This window comes from Mchenga conophoros, linkage group LG6 (assembly GCF_057382185.1).
Source record: "Mchenga conophoros isolate Kocher_MC1m ecotype Shallow Benthic linkage group LG6, M_conophoros_male_GT1.1, whole genome shotgun sequence".
NCBI classification, from domain to species: domain Eukaryota; kingdom Metazoa; phylum Chordata; class Actinopteri; order Cichliformes; family Cichlidae; genus Mchenga; species Mchenga conophoros.
The window spans coordinates 6,751,848-6,766,336 of record NC_140531.1 but is presented as its reverse complement, the minus strand read 5'-3'; the positions used below and the strand labels follow the sequence as shown (position 1 = coordinate 6,766,336).

General features: G+C 40.8%; 1 protein-coding gene across 2 annotated transcripts; it reads left to right on the top strand.

Moving 5' to 3' along the window:
- The first annotated feature begins 2,257 nt into the window (after positions 1 to 2,257).
- On the top strand, positions 2,258 to 10,602 carry zbtb45 (zinc finger and BTB domain containing 45). Of its 2 annotated transcripts, none has more exons than XM_085276018.1 (6): positions 2,258 to 2,421; positions 3,560 to 4,906; positions 5,279 to 5,413; positions 7,737 to 7,877; positions 9,559 to 9,832; positions 10,167 to 10,602. In XM_085276018.1, the coding sequence occupies exons 2-6, from the start codon at positions 3,848 to 3,850 to the stop codon at positions 10,583 to 10,585; spliced, it is 2,028 nt and encodes a 675-aa protein (XP_085132144.1). In that variant the 5' UTR covers positions 2,258 to 2,421; positions 3,560 to 3,847; the 3' UTR covers positions 10,586 to 10,602. The 2 variants fall into 2 exon arrangements, with proteins under 2 accessions (XP_085132144.1, XP_085132143.1); XM_085276017.1 differs by having other exon boundaries at positions 3,557 to 4,906.
- Positions 10,603 to 14,489: the final 3,887 nt, after the last annotated feature.

Sequence of the window (14,489 nt, the reverse complement as noted above, 5' to 3'; positions counted from 1 at the left end):
CCATCTACATTAACGGGACGGCTGTGGAGCGTGTGAGCAGCTTCAAGTTCCTGGGAGTCCACATCTCCGAGGATCTCACCTGGACAACCAACTGCTCCAAGCTGGTCAAGAAGGCTCACCAGCGCCTCTTCTTCTTGAGGACTCTGAGGAAGAACCACCTGTCCTCAGACATCCTGGTGAACTTCTATTGTTGCACCATCGAGAGCATCCTGACCAACTGTATAACAGTCTGGTACAGGAACTGCTCTGCCTCGGACCGGAAGGCGTTGCAGAGGGTTGTGAAAACTGCCCAGCGCATCGCCGGAGCACCACTTCCTGCCATAAAGGACATCTACAGGAAGCGGTGTCTGAAAAGGGCTGGGAAAATCATCAAAGACCCCAGTCACCCATCACATGGACTCTTCACCCTCATGCCCTCTGGGAGGCGCTACAGGAGCCTCCGGACTAAGACCACCAGGTACCGGAACAGCTTCTTCCCCACAGCTGTCAGACTCCTGAACTCTGCCTCCTGACATCTGACCCACGTTAACACATGGACTGGACATACACACAACCACCTACACACACAATGGACAACTGTACCCTCAAACACACAATAATAACATGGACTGAACCACCACTCAAAACCACTAGCACTTTATATAGCCTCTGTAGAAATTATCCACATCTTAACTGCACTACTGTATAATTCTGTGTAAATAATCATTCTGTACAATACGATAAATTTTAAAACTACAACTGTTTATTATCTGCATAGTTCACATTTCTGTATAACTGTATATCTCAGATTTCTGTAAAGTTATTTATTTCATATTCTGTATAGTTTTTCATATTTATATCCTGTTCATAGCCTGTACATAGCTTGTACTCACTACAGCCTGTACATACTTATAGTAATAGCATATTTATAACATACTTCATACCGTGTACATTATAACATACCATAATAGACCCATTTCTGTAATATACTCACATATCTATATTATTGCTAATATATATTTGTAATATATCTATATCATGGCTAAAGCACTTCTGGATGGATGCAAACTGCATTTCGTTGCCTTGTACCTGTGACATGTGCAATGACAATGAAGTTGAATTCTATTCTATTCTATTCTATTCTATTCTATTCTAGATATTTAATAATACCACCACTTTCTCATGAAATTCTATAGTTTGCTTTTCAGAATCATGGTTTGTTTATTTTAAAAAGGCACAAAGAGTTCCTTTACATCAGATAACTTGTGATGGTTTATAGATATCATGGGCAAAAATCAGGAAGGGTACAGACAAGTTCAAAACAATGCGCTACATGGAGACAATCTATCGCTGACCTTTTATCTGTCATCTATAGCATTTTTAAGGTGTCTCACAACCTATGAGTATTTGTGAATGGGTTTTTTTCACACCACAATTTTTGGATTATATGTCTAATATATAGCACATATTTATTACATTATATCATCATTTTGTATTCAAGTTTGCCACTCATGATTAGGTGGTGGTGGGGGCTGAACTATTGTCCCACTGGCTGTTCTGTTTTATATAAACTCTCCTTTACACCTTTCCTTGACCTCATTGTCATCAAGGCCAATGTAATGTGATTGGGAAGGGTTAGGACTTTTCAATTGGAACCTGGTACCCACATGGCTTTTAAACCCAGAGAAAAGTTCAGATACTGACCTTTTTTTCTCCCATTTCATGCAAGCATTTACTGCATGACGAACATTCTTGAGCATGCAGCACTGCATTAAGGCTGATCTAAGAATCTTGCCCCACCAACTTCAACAAGCATGTTGCCTTTCTTACTGGGATTAAGTCAGGTAAGTGGAATTCTTGTTGTACAAATGCCCTCAGATACATGCTCATAGAAACCGTAAGAAATCGCAATATTTAAACAACTTACTATAAAAGTTAACTTGAAAATCTATGCTCCTGTGATTTGTATATTTGTCTGTATTATATTGTTGCTATTGTTGTGCTTGCCGAATATAATTCATTTAAAATTTTGCATTAGTTTCCTCTTTTGCCATATGACAAGCTTGGGAAGAATTAAAGAGTTTAAACAATTGAGTGTTTGCATTTCCTCGAAGCTATTTAGGCGTGTACAGGTATGTTGAAGATCCTCTTGTATCTAGACTTTGTCTGCAGGTATTTGTCCTACGTTTTTAGATGCACAAGCCTATAATTAATACCATAGAAGTGGTGCATGTACATTAGCAGTTGCCGCTCGTGTAGCTTGCGTTATACAAGAGAAACTCCATATCCCTTTCTGTATGTGTGTATATGCGTGTGTGTGCAACTGCGTGCATGTGTGTTTGTTACCAGCTCTCATCAGGTTGGGTACGTTATTTGAGGGCTTCCTGCTGCATCCATCTGCCTGAAACTACCAAGAACCGAACTGTCACTGTATTTTTCATTGTAAGTAGTCGTGATTAAATAGCATGCAATGACAGTGTCACAGTAAAACACGTAGGTATAGCCTTAAGAAGCTTTGTGCAGAAAAGGGTGGTAGCCCGTTAGCTGCTGACATGCTAACTTTACTAATTTTTCGCTAGCTAACGCAAGCTAGTAAACTAGCCAGGTTAGCATTCTATTTGCGCGTGGGGGCGAGATTTGATTGCTGCTTATATGTTATGCTAGAAACGTTGCCAGTTGCTGTTATATTCAGTGCTCCACTTTTGTGTTTTATTGGGCGTCGAAGCTTTTTTTGCATGTATAAAATTGTGCAGATTTCCGTGTGAGACTCGAGCGGCTAATATCAACAGCTAACGGTAGTTAACGTTAGCTCGCCGCTCTTAACCTGCTCGCTTGTAGCTGGAGGGAACGTTAGCTGGTCAGTCATCAATTTAATCGAGCTATTAGTTACACATTTAGGTAACAAGTGCTATTAATTATCCACCCATTTTGCCTCGCTATTCCTGCGCCTGTTTAGCTCAATCAACGGTGTAATTAACTCTGATGTTGCATTACCGGCCACCTACTGTGCAAGATAACCACATATACTGACCCGGGGAACCATTGGACTCGCGCACGGCACGTGCTGTCGGTTGACCAAAACAGGTGTGCCAGATGATGCACGCGACTAATTTGATGATGGATTATTAGCTGCTCAATTGTTACTCAGCCACCTTTCGTTACGGCTGGATTAACTAGTTCCAACACGAAACGAGTCACTGAGAACAATATAATTAAGGGGTAGAGTTGAGGATTATTAGTATAATTTGTGAATGATTTATTTTAAATCATGAAATTCTTATTACTATCTGCAAAGGTTTTAGAAAATAAGAAAAAGGGACATTCCATTCAACGACTTTTAGGAAAACAATTCAGGTTCCTCTTTGTTCAACCCCCAAACAAAGAATGTTAATTTTGATTAATCTAATGTAAAGACAAGTTCTGTATTTTTTATATTTGAGTTGCAATTGAATAAATTAACATTTTTGACATACATATATTATGTATATATGTATATATAAACACAGTAGTGTTTTTGCACTACTGAAAACTTTATAAGTGCTTAGTGTATAATTGTTTTTGTTATGGTTTATTTCAGCAGGTTTTAACAGAGGTTAACGTTCTGGTGGAAACAGCCACTTGACATTGCCCACACTCAGGACATCGAAGGCAGCTCCTCATACCTTTAGGCATATCAGAGAAGCAGTTTGTAAACATTCATCAGACTCATGACTGTTTGAGAGGACACGGCCCCACCGTGGCCCATGCACTGTATCCATTTCCCTCCCTGTCCTCCTTATCCCTCAAGCTGACGCAAAACCCCAGACACCTACCCCCCCTCCCCCACCCCCACTCCCATCCGGTTCCCAGTGACTCGCCTCCTCCTGCCATGGTGTCCGGCACAGAGACCGTGCACTACATCCACCTCCACAACTCCAGCCAATCAGTGCTGGAAGCCCTTCGCACACAACGGCGTGAGGGCCTCTTCTGCGATGTGACCGTGCGAATACATGATGCCTCCCTGCGTGCTCACGCCTGCGTTCTGGCAGCCGGTAGCCCCTTCTTCCAGGACAAGTTGCTGCTCGGTCATTCTGAAATCTCTGTTCCGCCGCTGGTGCCCGCTGAAACCGTGAAGCAGCTTGTAGACTTCATGTACAGTGGCTCGCTGGTAGTGCTGCAGTCACAGGCCCTGTGCATCCTCACTGCTGCCAGCATCCTGCAAATTAAGACGGTCATTGATGAGTGCACTCAGATCATCTCTCAGAGGAAGGCAGCGGCAGGGGCAGCAAGTGCAGCAGCAGCGGCGGCCGCAGCTGCTGCTGCTGGAGGAGGAATGCTTGGAGGGGTCCTCCCTAAACAAGAGGAGCGTGGCGGGGGGAAAGGGAGAGAGAGTGGCAGCAGTGGAAGCTGTTCTGTTAGTGGGGGTGGGGGTTACGCCAACTTCTCTAATTTCATGGCTGAATGTGGAGGTGGTAACATGGCCGGTGGGTTAGGGGGTGCCAACGTTAGCGTCAGTGATAGCGGCCCAGGCCCAATGGATCAAGCTAACACTGTAAGCCTGATGGCACTTGGAGACATGGGCCCCGGTGCCATGTGTGGTGGTGACGCGATGGGCACCGGGGGAGGTGCAGTCCTCATGAAGCAGAGCTCAAGCTGTACTCAGGACGTAAGGTACAAGCTCCGAGACCTGTTGGCACAGACAGCCAATGGAGCCAGCACAAGTAGCACAGGGAACCTCTCAGCGGGCTGCAGCTCCGGTGTGGCCAGTGTGGACAGCATTGGCAGGGACAGCCTCCGCGGCAACACAACTGACCTCTCTGATGACCTTGTGGGGATAGACCGATACAGCGAAGAGGAGGACTTGGATGGGAGAGACAGGGGAAGAGATGGAGATAGAGACAGGGGGGCGAGCCACAGCCGCAAGCAGAGGCAGCCGCTAAGACTCCAGGTAGGGGGATAAGGGGAATGGTTGCTATGGTTACAGTTTTCAGGCATGCAGAGCTGCAACGTTTTCGTTTTCTTTCTTTTTATGCTTTTCCCTCTTCTCACACTGCATTGGCGTATATCGCTGAGATGTTTCTGCACTTTTCACAGTTGGATCTCTCGCCTAAACTTCAGCAGTAATTGCCTTGTTGATAATCTATGGACTTCTGCATATTGACTGTAGGTTATTCAACTTATCAGAACCTGCTTGAAGGGGCTGTAGCTGGGGCATTGGTTGCTCTTATAGACTTTTTGTTGCTTTTTAGCTCCAATACTGATCTAAAGGTATTTCTTTACTACTTGAAATTGAAATGGACCTGTCTTTTTTTCTCCCTAGGTGCTGGGAGGAGAGGGAGTAGTGGTGAAGGATGAAAGTGTACAGGATGCAGATGGGACTGTCTATGCCTTGGAGGATGGGAGACGAGATCAAGAGCAGGAGGGCTCCCAGGAATCCATGGCAAGCTTTGGACAGGTATGTTAACTCAGAAGTGAATAAAAAAAACTAAAATGAAGAAAAAAAAACAACCCAGCTCACCTGCGCTGAATGTTTCAATAATTTATCTACTATGCAAGGAGAAGCATGGCATTCAGAGTATTACACATATTGCAGTTGTGAAGTGATGGTCTTTGATTTTTTTAGAGAAATATTTAGGTACATTATCTTCCGTTTTGGCTTAGAAAGGCCTTATTGTAGTACATTCAAACTCAGCATTTGTGCCAGAAGTCCTGAAATAAGTAGACGGGAAAACGTGGTGGAGCAGATTTATGCCGCAGCCTGCTGTACCCTGCAGTCTACACAAGGAACATCTGCCACACAGTCAGAAAGATTCAGCCCTGCTTGTCAGTTTTGCTGCAGATTGTCACGTTTGGAGATAAAATCATCTACTCAGTTTAGTCAAAGTCACAGCATGTGATCGTCACTTAACCCAACATTGCTTGAATAATATAATCTTGTCTTTGAGCAATGTGTGAAATGGGCTCTTGCTTTCATCCCTGCAGACATTATTTTTCTTATTTGTCCTCCTCATGTCTATGACGGTTAAAAGGCAATTGCTCTGCTGTGATTGTAGCCATGTTTACATGTAAGATGAGCGTTCAGAGAGAAAGTTTGAATCTGGAGAAGCTCTCCTACTTTTTTCCTCTTGCACAGTGCACCGCTGCTCCCTGCCACTCTGAACGCTCCCTGCTTGCTCACCCAGTGAACAGAGCAGAGCGAGAGAGCTGTTCCTGTTCCATTCGAGCAAGATGTTGTTGCAAAGCAGGAGGATAAAAATATGAGTATGGAAAGTGCTTAAATTTCTGCAACAATAGCGGGAACCAAAGCATGACGATAACTGCAGTGAGTGTGATAGATGTGGTTAGCAAGCTGAGATATACATGCATACCCAATGAACAAATATCTGAATAGTAGAATATTTGGCCACAGCCCTAGAATGCGTGCAAAAATGCTTCAGTCGGCCACACGCCACCTGGAGGTGTTATTGCTAGTCATCAGTTGTAAATGATGTCTGATCCCACGTTTTTAAGAAAAATCAACTATATATCCAATATATTCAAAGGTCATCTTGGTCCGATATCTCAAATTCAGTGATAAAAATCTGCAGATGGGCCTGTTCTCTGCAAGGACGTAAATAAAGCCTGTGCAGTGGAGTTTCTTGAAGAACTTCCAGTATGTGTAAGACTGTCTGTTTTAAGTAGGTTAGCAGTACTAGTGCTAGTGCAGTTCTTCACTTCCTTTTACTAGAAGTAGTGTTAATGTTTGACTTCTCTGTCTACCGTGTTACCCTCACTGTGTGTGCTATGGTACCGTTACAGGATGCACCCAGGTTGTTAACAGCTCTGGATGCTCTTCTGTTCAGTCTACCCCAAATCCATACACATGTCTGACTCTCGTAAAATCAAAACATATATTCCACTATGTTATTTCTATTATTATTACTCAGATTTAGTAACAACAGTTTGGGTATTTTCCACTTTAAGAAAATCATGGCCGGGACAAACAGACTAGAATAGTACTCACATGTACAATGAAATTATGGGCTGCAAGTGCAAATTATTGAAATCCCAGCATTGACATTACTGGTTTAAACATTTGGCACTAGTTACTGGAAACTGTAATGCATGACACTATTGCATCATCACACAACATGTATCAACACAGATAAGAAGATACCAGACCACCTAAGTAGCATGTGAAACTCGATCAGCCTCTCAGACAAACAGAAAGTTACTACTGGTATGACTCATGTTGGCATTTCGTGCTTCTTTACATTGAGGTGGATCATCTTCCCAGCCAGGTCTAACTACTTTCAGTGAAACTGATGCTGACAGTCATTCTATGACTGGTTGGACTGTAATGTACGATATCGTGTCAGCATCTGCTCGCCTGCAGCTGTAACATGGTAGACTTATAAACAATATAAAGAAAACTGGCTGTATATTTAGGTAATGAGGGATGTAGTTTGCCTACACAGAAAGTCTTTTTTAGTTGCATAATGTGTGTTACATGAAAAAGATAATCTTGTTTCCTTCAAACCAATGGCATAAAGGAATGTCTTTTAGTTGAGCTATATGCCTGTATAGATGACCAAAAGTCTAATTTTAGGTTTGCTTTTACATTCCTTTGATGATATGTGCTGTCTGCAGAGCTGCAGAGATGTGAACCATCCGACCCTTGAACTGATGGCAAAACAAGCAAAATTTCTCATGTTAAATAGTCTTTTTTTTAGCTTGTTCTTTTGTTTGTTTTAGTTTTGTTTTGTTTTTTTAAATCTATGTTTGTTTTTGTGTTTCAGGATTTCTATGATGAGCAGGGCGTGTTTTCAGAGAGTTTTTGGCCCCAGAGTGAGCCCCCTCAAGCCATGGCTTTTAACCCCAGAGGAAGGGTCAATAAACCACTGACTCCACCTCCAACCACCCAGGCCATCAACAACCAGGTCAGTGCTTCAGTCAAATTCACGAGGGGTGTACTGGGAAGTAAGATTAATGGATTAGTGAGCTCTGTCGAGCTCAAAGTCAGAGCTTTCTGTATCACCAAAGTGGCTTTTTTTATGGCAACTTATGCTGAACTCATAACCTGGTCAAGAGCAAGTTGTGGTCAGAGTTTCAGCTTAAAATTGGCTGGACATGCACTAATTGTTTTATTTACAGCATTTTTAAAAACTGTGTTATACTCTCTAGTGGGGAACATGTTTTATATGTGCAAGTTGTTAAGCCTTACCTTACTAACATCACGAATTAAGCCCTGAGTGCACCTTTCATTTTCACTGGAATGTGCATGTATTCAGAAAAAATGTATAAATGTTTTTATTCTTGATTCTAATGAAACACCTTTTGTATGTATGTTAGAACTAAAAACAAAATGAGTGCAAACCTAGAATGAATCTGTTCACCGTTTTCTGAGTAAACAATTATGCAGTTAAATGAGGAAATAATGAGCAACTTAATTGTTAATGAAAATAATAATTGCTCCTCCACATTTCATATATAAATACATGATTGCAATTGCAAAAGTTACAAAATAATTGAATTGTGAAAATTGAAGCGCCTTAAATGTGAAGCACTAATCTTATTAAATGATGTTTGCATTGAGGCAGGAAGTGAGATGATTGACGGAGAGTACATTTTAACGCAATGCAGCACTAAGAAAAAACACACACACATACTCAACCAACACAGAACAACAGAAACACAAATAAAAGCTTCAATTTAGTGTGATGGGCTATATATCTTTTTCAAGCTTCAGCCTACACACTTTGATTGACGGGTGTGCTGACTTTGAAAATGAAAATGCAGAAATGGCCTGCATAGACAATGATTTTTTTATTATTTTTTTTCAAGAATGCAACAAAAAAAGTAAAAAAGAAAATGAAACAGCATAACATACCAGACTGTAACATACCATTTCTACATATATATGCTCAAATCAGGCCTTCTCAAAATTCTGATGATGATGGGTTCAGTCACATGTCAGCTCCTTAAATTGGCAAATGGAAACGCACACCTGTCAAACGATTTGTACCATATTTACTGATGGTCTGTGCTAGCACAACGCTCTCTTTAGGCATTTAAAAAATGACTGTGTGTTTTCCAAAGAGGCATGGTGTGTTTTGTGGCTGGAAGGCGTGGACACGGATATTTTTGAAGATGGATTTATTGCATATGTGTATAGGAGTGGAGCTTCCAAGGTGCAATATCTGGGGAGGAGTAGTTTCAAATGAGTCGTGCAAACGTGACTTACAGAGGTTTTAAAAAGGAGAAATAAACAAATAAGAAAAAAATGCGCATTCACACTATCTAACCTTTTTGTGGGTTAGATAGTAGTCAGATCCTGTGCTTTACCTGAGTTCTGCTGGGCAAATCAACACTGATTCTGTTTCAGCTGACTATTCCTCTCTCGTGCACGGTGTCCAGAGAGAAGCACGTGTGTAAAACCTGCTGTTATTTTGTTTAGATCTGCTTTTGTCCTGCCACACTTGGTAGGATGGTGGTCATTACTGAAATGCACCAGCTATTGTTTTTATTAGGGGTATATGTAGTTAATTAGTTCTAAATATTATCGATTGTGTTCGGAAATGTTCATCCAGAGCAAATTGTCTGTATCATGTTCCTTCACAGCTTCTGTTCCAGTACCCAGTGAGCCAGTCGCAGCCAGCTCCGTTCTATGTGGGCGGGCCCATGGGTGGGATTGACACCATGGCGGGGACAGAGCCCAGTCAGCAGGCTCCACCCCCAGCACCGATGACCCCAGCTCCGCCACCCTCCACCTCTTCCTGCTCCGCAGGGCCCTCACCTTCCTCCCAGGGATCTGAGACCTCGTTCGACTGCACGCACTGTGGCAAATCTTTACGTTCCAGGAAGAACTACAGCAAGCACATGTTCATCCACTCCGGTACGTTCATGTCACAGTAATTGATCAGCTGCATGTATGTTACACAAGTGTGAAGAGGACAAAGATTAATTGCATAGTTACGTATGCAGTATTCCAGCATTCACCTCATTATCACCTGCCATTGAGGTCAGCATAAAGACTTGTATTTCAGGATAATCTCTCGAATGAATAGACATGTTTCTATCCCAGAATTCTTTGTATCGTATTAAAAGAACTGTAAAATAAGTATTTTTATATGAACAAAAGGCAAACAGAAAATGATTCACTTGTATTGGCAAGACTGTTCTTGGGGATGGTTTTATAAGCGTGCTTCTGCACATGCCTGGCTCCACAGGTCAGAAACCTCATCAGTGCTCCATCTGCTGGCGCTCCTTCTCCCTGCGGGACTACCTCCTCAAACACATGGTGGTGCACACTGGTGTCAGGGCCTTCCAGTGCACCATGTGCGGCAAGCGTTTCACCCAGAAAAGCTCGCTAAATGTGCACATGCGCACCCACCGTGCCGAGCGCACCTTCCAGTGCAACGTGTGCCACCGGGCCTTTACTCACCGTACCTTGCTGGAGCGCCATGCCCTGCAGCACGCCCACCACGCCCCGCAGACCCCAGGTCAAGGCCAGGGGCGTGGAGCCGACATGACCTCACCTACCAAGCACAGCCCTCCAGCTATGGGAGGGCACTCAGGTATGGCTGGCGCGGCTGGCATGGTTGGCAGTATGGCCAACATGCAGAGCCACGGAGCTTCCTCCACCTAGAGAGAGGGGGGAAGGAAGGGGGGGGGGTTATGATCCCATTCCTTGAATCAACAATTTGCTCCTAACAGCCTTGTTGATCTTTTGTTCTGATGGAAAGAGCGCCATTTTAGCTTAATACCATTTTCAGTCAGGGCTCCTACACAGGACTGGAACGCCTTTTAAGAAAAAAAAAAAAAAGTACTCTTACGGGTATTTTTGAATAGCACAGATATTATGGGAAAATCTGGCTGGAAAAAAAGTCATTTTCTAGAAACCTGTTTGACCTAGTCGTAGCTGTAATTCGTGTTGTCACATCAGTTCCTGTGAGGACTAACCATAAGCTTATAGAGCAATGTCACGATAATCATGCCTTGTTGAATAGCCATGTTTCTTCTTTTGTGTAATAACTGAGACTTGTGTAGGAGCCCTGTTTTGAAAAGACCAGAGAGTCACCAAAGAGGTTAGGAAAACTGAACAGGGTTTGGGAGTGGGTGAGGCTAAGGAAAGTTGTAGCGTTTCTTTTTTTTTTTCTAAGTGGAGGTGAGGGTGGGAGTGGACTAACATTTGGAGTTTTAAGGAGATGCAAGTTAGGGAAACAGGGAAGGATAGGTCGGTCGGTGAGTTTACCAGGTTTCATTCACTTTCAATTCATTTAAATGAAGTTTGTGTCAGTTCATGCAAATTACCAAAACATAAGCATGTAACCATAACCCAATGTGGTTGTCCAATGAGGATGATTCTATACGTAGAATCTTTGAAGCAGCAGATTGGAAAAGTGCTTGAGGGTTTTTTTTTAATTTAGTATTTAAATGTGTCACTATAAAGTCAATATTACAGAAAAGGGAAAATTTGAGTAGTAAATTGTTAGAAAACAGTGAATGTGCTACATGTGAGCACAGAGTAGGAGAAGCTAACCCAATGCAGACGGCTAGTAGAGGTTTAGCTAGCACTTTAGCATAGAAGCTAACAGATAAATACAGTCTCAGTTTCGTCTTTTTTTCTTATTTGTTTTAAATGATCATTTAAAAGTTTTCACAATTCCATTAGCTATTTTTAGCTATTAGCTATTGTTTAATATTAAAAGCTAATGATAGCATTAGCCACATTTAGCTATGCTAGCATGTATAACAGTTCTTGCAAGGAACAGTTAAAGTTATTTGCAAGCAATATTCAGAGAATTATCACTTCTTTCTCTACTGTTTAACTACCTTTTGTGGTGGTAATGTTTTTGTTTTGTTTTTTTTCATCAAAGCCAACACTGACTTTCTATATAGTTTTATATAGAATAATTTTTTACCTGTAACTTCTACATTTATGGTTTGGTTTAGTGCATTACTTTAGATCAAGTTGGACAATAATAGAAAAAATAATAATTTAAACAATTTAAGAGCACTGATGTTGATTTAAATATAAAGAATTAAGTGTTGATTACGTGTTGTTCAGCAGCTGAAGTTTATGGTTCTCACATCAGTTCTCAGGAGTAACGTACACATGGGCGCATTCTCTTTAGCAAAACATTTTGCTTGCCTTTTACTTTCAAAACACCCTCAGCGCCTCTTTTTTTCACCCGGTTTTGAGTTTTGCGTATTTAAACTTGAAAAAAAAGAATACACTTACTGAGTTAATTGAATTGAATGTGAATGGAGCCCGGCACTATTCAGGAGCAACCTTTGATGACAAAGAAGCGTGCTGATGAATGAATCGAGGAAGAAGGAAAATAGTCCGAGAAGAGTGAGAATACAGCAGGGAATGGGGGAGGGAGGAAGAGGCGGGTTGTATGATGCACAGCAGTGTGAATGAAATTCACCATCATCCATCAGACCGCTTTGTAACATTTTCCACAGGCGCCACCGGTCGGCACCAGGATCATATACCTCGAACCAGAACGAGCCCCCGATGGCTCAGAGGGACACTAGTTACTCATTTGAAATGTTTGCTAAACATTTCAGCATGTTTTACACACAGACACGCACACACACACACACACCTACAATTACCTCGGTGGTCCAAAGACAGGCATTATGCTTCACATCTTTTAAGCTACATCAAACGAAGAAACAGTGAAAACTAAAGCTAAGATAGATCCATATACTTTTTAAAAGCTTGCTAAAGTACTTATGTGTAAAATTCCTGTACATCACTATAACGCTCAGTTTGTTATTTGTCGCTCATGTGATTCTTTGATGCAAAAATAAGGCAGAAAAAAAACAACCTAAAAGCGAAAGAGCCATTCAGAGGAAGTTAAACTTGGATGAATATCAATGACAAATCAGTGACCATTATCAGGATTTTTATTAAGTGTTTGGTTTTGTTTGTCTTTTGGGGCTCTGGTTGATAATAAATGGGAAGTGTTTGTTGCTTAAAAAAATAAAAGCTTTTCTTACAGCACTATAAAAAAAACAAAAAAAAAACAAACAACTTTTGATGTTTTAGTAAGACTAAATTAATCATAAAACTGTACAATCACCCCTTCAAGTTTTGACCAAGTCGAACTAGTGATAATATTAATTATCACATTAATATTTATTAGGATTTGATCTCTATGCACAGTTAAGTTTGCACATCATGTTACTTAGACCTAATGTTGCTGTCCCCTAAAATATTTGGCCCGAGATTGTTTTTGTTTTCTTTTTCAGTACCTTAAAGGTACATAAAAAGACCTTATGTGTTCCTGCTTTTTGCTCATTTTCCTCAATGTTTGTTAGCTGAAGCATTATATGATATTCAGTAGTTTACTTAAGCTTTGTAAGAGCCTTCTAATTGACATGATTTTATAAGTGAACCTCTCAAAAGTGAGACATTTTGAGCTTGAGAACTTTGCAAGTGATTAGATAATTTGACATTTAAAAAAATCTCTTTAATGTAGACGTCTTTTAAAAAAGTGAATCCAGGAAAGATACAGATTTGGATCCTTTCTGCCTAGGCTTCACTATAAATATTGACATGAAATGTCCCACATAAATGTGTAAAACGACTGCTTATTTACACAGAACAGTCCTGGCAGCATGTGTTCATTGGCTTCTGAACATTGCAAGTGAATTTGCAGACTCAGTACATAGTTTCTCCAGTGTTGTGGATAGAAGAAGAGATGCTGGACTGAAACTCCTCCAACTGCCTGTTGGTTATAAGCTATATATATATATATATATATATATATATATATATATATATATATATATATATATATATATATATATATTAGTGTGTATAAATGTTAACGCCAAAACATTGGTGCTTTTTTGGAAATCTTTACCTCATTTGATAGATGCCAACACCACGCTGTGGTCTGGGTTTGGTAAATAAGCAGTATTCAGTATTGAGCTGTTTCTGAGGTTTGATCAATCCTCAGCAGTGAAAGTGGTTTTGGTGCATTTTGTCTGAGGCGGACCCTTGTACAGTACTGTATTATGTGTGCTTTGAAGCCATGTCAGCGCATTGTATCGTACTGTGTTATGCCTTTTTTGTTTTCTGTACTTTCGTTTTATTGAGAGGGATGATAATTGTTTTTTCTACATTATTTCTTTAACAGAAGCTAAATATGTCAGAAGAAGAAAAAGTCATTTTATAAAAAAAAAAGTTACTTGTCATTGTAAAACTACATCTTTTATGTATAAAAAGACTAAAGGCATGATTTTAACTTTTTCTGAGAACTTAGATGTCGTACTCGATGAATTAATTGAATTTTAAAAATGAGTGATTTCAAAGATTTCTTTCTCCAAATAAAAAGTCTTCTATGGCTCTGGGCCAGCTGCTCTTTGTGGATCTCAATTTCTTAAAAATAACTTTTTTTTAACTCCTTCTTTTTTTTAACCCTAAATGCGTGTTTGTATCTGCGCATGTCTTGTGGGCAAATATAGATATACAATTCTTATTTTGCACACGCCCTCAGTTCTCTTTGAAACACGAGGCATCAAAGCTGCCGTTT

Excerpts from the sequence above, each read along its gene's own strand:
- zbtb45 (XM_085276018.1), top strand. The coding sequence starts at position 3,848 with ATGGTGTCCGGCACAGAGACCGTGCACTACATCCACCTCCACAACTCC. Across the intron at positions 5,414-7,736 it reads CCATGGCAAGCTTTGGACAG|GATTTCTATGATGAGCAGGG; the intron begins GTATGTTAACTC and ends TTTGTGTTTCAG. Across the intron at positions 9,833-10,166 it reads GCACATGTTCATCCACTCCG|GTCAGAAACCTCATCAGTGC; the intron begins GTACGTTCATGT and ends CTGGCTCCACAG.